This window comes from Canis lupus, chromosome 16 (genome assembly GCF_048164855.1).
Source record: "Canis lupus baileyi chromosome 16, mCanLup2.hap1, whole genome shotgun sequence".
NCBI classification, from domain to species: domain Eukaryota; kingdom Metazoa; phylum Chordata; class Mammalia; order Carnivora; family Canidae; genus Canis; species Canis lupus.
Window position 1 is genome coordinate 11,241,061 of NC_132853.1, and position 8,246 is coordinate 11,249,306.

General features: G+C 59.3%; 1 protein-coding gene across 11 annotated transcripts in view; it reads right to left on the minus strand.

The window, feature by feature from the left end:
• Positions 1 to 7,852, minus strand: part of ADAMTS13 (ADAM metallopeptidase with thrombospondin type 1 motif 13) — a 30,528-nt gene extending 22,676 nt beyond the window's left edge. For 9 of the 11 annotated variants that reach the window (XR_012008465.1, XM_072778593.1, XM_072778592.1 and 6 more), the window contains exons 1-6: positions 7,761 to 7,852; positions 5,134 to 5,245; positions 4,756 to 4,822; positions 3,429 to 3,709; positions 2,424 to 2,583; positions 1,288 to 1,463 (exon numbers count right to left, since the gene is read on the minus strand). Coding sequence is in view for 10 of the 11 variants with exons in the window: in XM_072778593.1 (XP_072634694.1) it covers positions 1,288 to 1,463; positions 2,424 to 2,583; positions 3,429 to 3,709; positions 4,756 to 4,822; positions 5,134 to 5,245; positions 7,761 to 7,780 (816 nt within the window). In the remaining variant the exon portion in view is untranslated. Of the gene's footprint in view, positions 1 to 1,287; positions 1,464 to 2,423; positions 2,584 to 3,428; positions 3,710 to 4,755; positions 4,823 to 5,133; positions 5,246 to 6,310; positions 6,373 to 7,244; positions 7,557 to 7,760 lie in introns of those variants that run through there. The other 2 variants (XM_072778590.1, XM_072778591.1) reach the window with 2 other exon arrangements.
• Positions 7,853 to 8,246: the final 394 nt, after the last annotated feature.

Genomic DNA, 8,246 nt, shown 5'->3' on the forward strand with positions numbered 1-8,246 from the left:
TCATAATCTGTAAAATGGAGGGAAAGCCTCCTGTGGTCTTGGCAGACTTAGGAACAGCACAGCTGGCAAAGGTGGGTGTCCGGTCATGACAACGGCCATTACCAAGGAGCCAGTCTGGTATCTACCACCATCCTAGGTCCTCACATGACACATCAAATGACCAGAGAAGAGTATGGCTCCATTATGAGATGTCAGCATATTGGAGGTGGTAGCACCCCTAATACTCAAAAACAGATTTTAAGGGGCTCAAAGGAAATGTGTTTCACCTCTGGGGCTGCAGGCAGACACCTGAGCAGGCTTATTGTGGACTTGGGCTGGGTCTGAGAGGCCGCAGGACCATGTGGGTATGACCCTGGGACCCAGAGAACACATAGGGACGCGGGGGGCGGGGGGGGCGGCGTGGATGGCCTGGGGCTCTGAGCCTGGGGGGACTTTTCCTTTGGCCCAAAATAGGTGGACATACCCAAGACTGGGCACAATGCGGGGCTAAGTACCCCACATTCTTGGGGGCAGCCTGCCTCCGGGGCCAGCTTCCAAGAAGGTGGCACTCTCCATGCAGTGTTGGTATTAAGCTCCTGACACTGTGGAAGCTTACCTGGCAGCCTAGGGCAGTCACTGTGTGTGCGTGTCACACGTGCGTGCCTAGCTGCAGGCATGGGCTCTCATGTAGTCCCTTACATCACAGTATGTTACACGTGAGCATTTGATTATGGAGACACCTGTTTCTTTGCTGACTCTGTCTCTCGATGCCCACCAGTGGGAATCATACTTCTCATCCCACCTTCACCCCTAGGAGCCAAATGAAGGAGAGGCCAACAGCAATGGGGGTGCCCAAGGGAAAGGGAACTGGGAGAGGCCAGTGTGGGGCACCCCTGCTGGTGCCAGGGCAGTGCTGGCTGAGGTTCCTGGGGAGCAAATGGACTTCAGGACAGAGGCCAGACTTGAGAGTCCCCCAGAGAGAAGAGACCCAGGTAGCAAGAGGCTGTGGGGTGCACTAGGGAGCCAAGAGGGGACCCGGGACCTCACCCACCTCCACTCCAAGTAAGGGAGGGGAGGAGGAACCAAAGGGCAGACCACACCCCTTGCACCCCAAGGCCCTGGGCCCCAAGCATGACCCCAGCCTTAGGTTTACACTGGAGTTCAACAGGAGTTCAAACCACCACGTAAGCTGGCCCACTCCCATTCTGCCCCAAGTCCCCGGTGTGGCGTGCTATGTGCAGAGGCTCCCGCACTCCACTCCTCATGGTCAGCACCATGCATGGAGTCCCCTGCCCAAGGAACACTCACCATGTTGAGGTTAGTGAGCACATAACGCTCAGTGTCCTCCTGGTGAGCCTGATAGACGTCGGGGCCCACGGCCACCAGCAGCTCCAGGTGTAAGACACTCCCAGCAACCCATCTCCGGAGGCGAGGGGACCGAGGACGGCCTGGTGAGGGAGGAAGCGGGGCTGACAGCGAAGCTTCTAGAAAACAGATAATCCGTGGCTTTGGCCCCATGGCCAGATCTTTCTGGGCTTGGAGACACCATGTGAGTCCTGTCCCTGCCATTTTCCACCATGGGTTTAGGGAGTCAGGGGGCGCGATCCCCAGCTTTCTCATGGGGAACGTAGGGAGCAGGGAATACCTGCCTCCCAGGCGGGGGAGCACCCAGTGAGTGGGCCTATGCTGTGCCTCCAGGAGCTGGCCTCCTGGCTCCTCAGGAGGATTGAGGGTCCCAAGCTTACTTTCCCAGAAGTCATTGTCTGTTGTGAGTCTTATGACCAGTGGTGGCTGGTCCAAGCTGCTGCCGGTCTTGGTTTCCACCCCGCCCCAAGGGCCAGATCCCATTAGTGACTAGGTATTCCGGAGCATCTGGAAGGGCCAGGTGGCAGTGCAGGGCCCAAGGAGGTAGCTCTTGGGTGGCCTTTTTGTCCTTTGGGTTCCCCAAAGCCCCAGGCCCTGGTTCTGACATCTCTCTGGGCACACGCTGGAGAGCAGAACAGGGTCATTCCAAGATGACAAGGAGAGTCCAAGCCACTACCCTGCCTGCACCTGGGTACTGGACGAGTGGGCCTGGGAGGCAGCAGCTACCAGCTCCAATCCTGGTCATGCCCTGGCACCACCGTATCAGCCCTGAGCAGCCACTCCATGGTCCCATCTGTACTAGTAACTAACGCCAATAAGCGGTTTCCTGCCAACCACACGTGTCCATGAATGTGCTTTGTAAACTATGAAGAGCTGTCCGTACGTCTACCTGGCCACCAAGTAGACGGTGGGTGGCATGGCTGATGACCGGCCATGTGCTCCCCTGGCCTACCCGCTCCCAGCATCCTGAAGGAGATGGTTCAGTCAGGATTGTGGCCACTTGGGCATTGGGGAGATCTGGCCATCTCCCAGGGCTGTCCCCAAGGGCAGCACCACCCTCTCTCTCCCAGGAGCTGTACCTCGGATGGTGTTAAGGGCCTTGGGGGCCGTGGGGGCCTTGGGGAAAGGCCTGTGGATCAGGTGGGGCTGGGCAAGAGCCCAGGGTGGCACCAGCTCCCGGTGCTGCATCTTCACTGGCTGGATGTAGAACAGGTCTGCACCCACCAGGATGTCACCCTCCTAGAGAAGAGAGAGCAGCCTGGCATGGAGCCCACGTGCTCCACTTCAGGACAGAGCCTCCCAGGGACGTGACAGCCCTGGGCCCACAGACCTGCCCTGAGCTCTCTCCAAGTGTGACGTCCCCAGGCCCATCCCTGTGGGACAGCTAGGGATCCATGCCTTGCTGGGGCTGTGCCTACTGCTTCCACCTGCCACCAGCCCCCCACTGCCCACTCTCCAGGCCTCCCTCACGTCCTGGCCTCTGGGCCCCAAGGTGTAGGCCTGGTAAAGACACCGGTGGGATTCCACGTGTACAGACACAAGAGGGGGTCTCAAGGACTAGCGAGGCCCGTGCTAATGAACAGCACAGCAGTCGGCAGCCTGATCCCGAGTAGCACGTGTCCCAGCCCATGCTGGGCCACCCAAGGCAGTAACCACGGAGGGGCATTGGGCTTTCCCCAGAACGACGTGGATGGGTCTAGCTTGACTGATACATGGTGACAAATTTACATGGACACTTGACACCAGTCCTCTCGACAACCCAGGATAGCTCGTCATTTCTCAGTGGAGGCCCTGAGATCCAATGGAGTGACTGGTCCATGGCCATGTGGATGACTGCCAGGGCCTGGTTCTTCCCATCCCGTAGTCCCCTGTATTCGCACCTGGCTCTGCCCCCCCTGCCAGCCCGGTGGTCTTGGGGAACCCAGACAGCTCTCCTGAGCCTCGACGGAACATGCCTTTGCAGGGCCTGGCATGTGGCAAAGACCTGATGTTGTTGTCCTCTCACACCTTCGGATGGAGGGCCGGTTCACACCACGGGGTAACCACCAAGCCCAACCTCAGTGTGGTCTTGCCCTGGTGCTCACCAAGTGGCCTGAGCAGTAAGTGACCCTGGCCGCGGCCCCCAGGGGCAGCAGGGGGCGGCCCCCCAAGAAGCAGAGATGGGGCAGCCGCCTGAGGAGCTGGAGGGAGGCGTTCAGGACGAGCTCACTGGTGAAGGAGGTGGTAAAGAGGCTCCATTCAGGCGGGAAGGAGATGGTGAAGAGCTGTCCCCAGATGTGCAGGGAGCAGCTCAGGGCCCGGCAGGGAGGTACCCCGGTTCCATCTTCACAGATGCAGCTGAGCGGGGCCACGTCAAATGGGGGTGCTGCAGGAGAGAGGAAGCTGCCTGGCCCAGCCCTGCTGAGCCCTCTGGGTCTTCCTGCCTGGGACAGGAGGCCCCAGTTCATTCCCCTTTGGTGAGTGGGCATGAGGGCTGGCCTGGAAGCCCAGGGAGAGAGGGGGCAGCCTGAGTTCAAATCCAACTCCTCCCAGCTTGCAGGGTGGTGGACTGCAAGTTGCCTCTCCAATCTGGGCCTCACCCCTGGGGGAAGACCAGCATTCAGTGCCCTAGCCTCACCCCATGACAGGCTTTCACCAATGGTGGCATGAACCCTAACAGGCAAAGCAGGTACGAGCACAGCCTCTGTGGCCTCTATGAACAGCCAGCACCGGAGGCCAGCCTCACCATCCTTCTCCACCATGTGCCTCACTCCTAAGTAGCCCCCCGGAGGCCTTAGGGACACCAGGCCCCAGGAAGGGCACAGCTGCAGGGACCTGGGGTCCTGATAACAGTGTCCAGTCCCCACCCTCCACACCTAGGCAGCCGCAAGCGGGGCTCTGTTTGCCTTTGGCCAGGCCACAGAGAATTCAGTCACAAGCGGGACACCCCTTATTTCTCTCCACCCTAATCACGAGCCCCACCCCCACCTCTGGTTCCCCGCAGCCTTTAGATCAGTGGCCCAACTTGGAGAAGGGGGCGGGCACCCCACAGTAGCCCACAGACAGGGCCGAGAACGACAGAGAGGCTCTGGCTGGAGCCTGAGCCAGCGCCTATCTTGTTTCTCACAGAAGGGATAAATATTTCCATCCATGACCAGAAACCTCCAGAGCTCCTGCAGCTCCGCCAGCCTGCGGGAGGCCCCAGGGTAAAAGGGACCAGCTAATTAGTGACCATTTCCTTGAGATATTGAGCAGAAGCTTGGGGTCAGAATACCAGGACCAGATTCTATGGCCTTGGCAGAAGCCGGGAGCTAATTAGCAGGAATGATGGCAGCCCCTTGGACCTCCTCCCAGCAGAGCCCAGACTCCAGGAGGACATGCCCCGCAGGCTCTGGGGAGCACCCCCTGCTAAGAAGACTCTAGGACACGTACCTTTTAGGGTAGCTTCAGGGCCAAAATAAGAAGTCACTTCCTCCGGGTCCAAAGCCTGAAGAAATTGCTGCAAGACCAAAAGGACAAGAGAAGAGGGAGAGGGAGAGGAAGAGGGAGTGAGAGAGGCAAGGCAAGCAGACGAGAGAAGCAAGGAATTGACATGGCGGTTGCGGGGACACATTGAGAAGCCCATTCCTTCAGCAGCAAGCACACTTCATCCCCGGAACCCCAAGCTCAGATCTTCCCCCCCCAGTGCACACCCCAAAGCTGGAAGAACACCCCCACTCTGCCCAAAGGCTGCTTAGGCAGCCCCCTCCCTCCCCAGTCACCCTCCTTCAGCACCCAGAAGAGCCCCAGGGCTCCTGCAGACTCACCCACCTGCTGGAAATCGGAGAGTCCCCAGCAGCCCAGGAGAAAGAAGACAGATGTGAGAATTGCCCCCACACATCTCCCCCAGGGGCGAGGCTCCCTCATCCTCAGGAAAGCCAGCCTGGAGCAGAGGGAGAGAGCCTTTTGACTGGAAATCTGGCTGGGGTGGAGTGTGGTAGACCCCACGGGGCAGTGGGCGGGGAGAGGAGGCTGTGTTTACTCTTGGGAGCTTCCTCCCAGGGCAGGGGCCAAAGAGTGGGCAGCCTGCAAGCTCTTGTACTCCTTGGTCCAGAGCACCAGATCCTACCCCCACCCTCTACCCCAACGACGGGGCTGGGCCAGGCAGCATGGCCAGGAGGTGACGGCGCTGGACCAGGGATCTTGCAGAAGTGAGTTCAGGTGTGATTCTGTAACTGGGGCTGGGTTACCGTTCCCTGACTGAGAGGCTGTACATTCCAGCCTCTGACAAACTGCTCTTCCACTGACACCCCTGATCCGTCCTGCATTCCACTACTTGTTCCCTTTGTCGATCTAAAATTGTTGTCGGGAGGCAACAATTACACAAGCACCTTTATCTGGGATCCAACAATTGCAGTTCAGAGCACAGAGATTTGAATCACAATCCAAACAGTGCCCCACTAGGGAGCAAAACTCGGGAGCTTTCACAGCAAAAATAGGCCGGCTGTGTACACTGCTTACAGAGGATTTTGTATTGGTGTTGGCAACAGATGGGAAACCTTTATGTTATAAATCTCGACTAAGGCCCTCAGTGAGCAGTCTTCCACCCACCGTAGGATGGTTGTAAGTGGTCAGGATAGGTCCCTGTAGGTCCCTGCAGCATTTGCACTTTGGCCCAGTCCAAAAGTTCACAGTTCCACTGGTGAGAATGGGGAAGATGTGCATGTGGCCCATCTCCTTCATGGACTCCCAGTTCCATTTATTTATTTTTTAAAAAGACTTTATTTATTCATGAGAGAGGCAGAGTTGCAGGCTCCATGCAGGGAGCCTGATGTGGGACTTGATCCCAGGACTCCAGGATCATGCTCTGGGCTGAAGGCAGGCGCTAAACCGCTGAGCCACCCAGGGATCCCCTCCCGGCTCCATTTAAAAACCCCTTGACGTAAGTACTGTGTTTCATTTCACCCTTCTCACCCAGTGCAGATTCTGGGTCCCCCTCTATACTCACGTCCTACAAACACTCCTCTGTCTTACTTCCTTCCTCTCAGCTACTATTCTGTGTCTGCTCCCCTGAAAGACAGTCACAGAACCAGGTGAGGTGGCACCACGCTCCCCTCAGCATCACAGATCGCCTGGCAGCCCATTTCACTTTCTGGAAGGTTCCTGGTCACACTCTTCATGCTCCCTTACACCTCCAGGACACCCCCTCACCCAAAACCCAGCTGGCAGCTGGCAGGGGGATTGTGCAGGTTTCCTGCCTCCTTGTCCTCTGTTAGCTGGGGGCGGGGGCTGCAGGATTCCATCCTGGGCCAGTCTGCTTTCCTTTCTCAGGCCGGATCTTCATGATTGCCTGAGGCTCTCCCTGCCCATCCTGCACTTCTTCCTTCACCTTTCCCAGGTACACCATCCCAATTTATGCCATGCGTTCCTGACCATCTCTTTGACTGCTCCTTGGAGACCCAGATGGACACATTGCCCTAATCCAAGCTCATCACCGGGGCCCTGGGCATGGGTCATTGGCTCCTGCCTGGCCTCCCTGCATGCATGCTTGTTTTTTCTCTCTCTCACACGCCCTCCCCATTCCACTTCTCACAGTGCCAGTGTTCTCTAAAGAACTCAAGTCAGACTGCATCACCCCCCAGCTCTAAAGCAATCGATGGCTTCCCCTTGCCCTTAAGATGTCCAAACACTTCCCGGCAGCCTGGGAAGCTCTGTAATCAGATTAGACTGGCCCCTGCTGTCGCTCTGCCCGCATAGCTAGGCCTGTCCCCTTGGCACACAGAGACTTAGCCACACTGGCTTCCTCTTCCTCAGGTACCCCAAGGGTCTTGCTGTCTCCCCTCTGAGTCCCGGTTTCCTGTCCAAGTGTGCACGCACGTGTCACTTGCTCATTCAGAAATAGAAATCGGTGCGCTCAATTAAATTTCAATTTTGGGGGTCACCTGGGTGCCTCAGGGGTCGAGCGTTCCTTCTCCCTTTGGCCCTAGGCGTGATCCTGGAGTCCTGGGATCGAGTCCCACGTCGGGCTCCCTGCATGGGGCCTGCCTCTCCCTCTGCCTGTGTCTCTGCCTCTCTCGCTGGGTCTCTCATGACTAAATAAATACAACCTTTAAAATTTTTTTAAATTTCGGATAAACACCGAACACCGTCGACATTCGTGTCAGTATGTCCCAAACGTTGCAACTACTGAATGGGGCACATTCACACGGAAAACTGTTCTTCCCCCGGCCTCCCGCAGGTCGTCTGCCCGCCCCGGCCCTGCCCCCCGCACCTCGTCCCCTTCCTGCAGGGCCGCCCTGGTCCCCGGGACCTCGGGCGTCCCCCTCCGCGAGAGCCCCCACCCCCGCACGCGCACACAGCTGGAGGCCCTCGAAGCCGAGGCTCCTCCGCGGGATGAACCAGGGCCCCGCGGGGCCAGGCTGGGGATTGAAAGTCACCGCGGCGCCGCAAGGTCATACACTGCGTCGTTACAAGGCATCCTCGGTGCTCTCGGTGGCGGCTCAGCGGCCTCGGCAGCCCCGAGTCTCAGTTTACCCCCTGAGGTAGGCCCCGCCCCCGGCCCGGCCCGGCCCCGCCCCCGGCCCCGCCCAGCCCAGCCCGCCAGTCCGGCCCGCCAGCGCCCTCTCGCGGCCGTCCGCCTCCCCTCCCCGCGCTCGGCCGCCCAGTCGCGGCGCTACACTGACGGCGGCCCCCCAGTTCCTTTCCGGCGCCCTCGTTTCTCATCCCCGTCCCGGCTCTCCGTAAGGTCCTCGGCCACCCCGAGCCCTGCCCTCGGTCGTGGAGCCTGGACGCCGCTCGCTGGGGCGGTGGGCCTTCTCCCAGGAGGGCGGAGAGGCCCCGCCCCGCCCCGGGCCCTGCGGAACCAGGGGCGGAGGCCGGGTTTCCAGCGGGTCGGGGAGAGACGAGCGCTTCCGGGGCCCGGGGCGCACGAGCCGCGGCGCGCG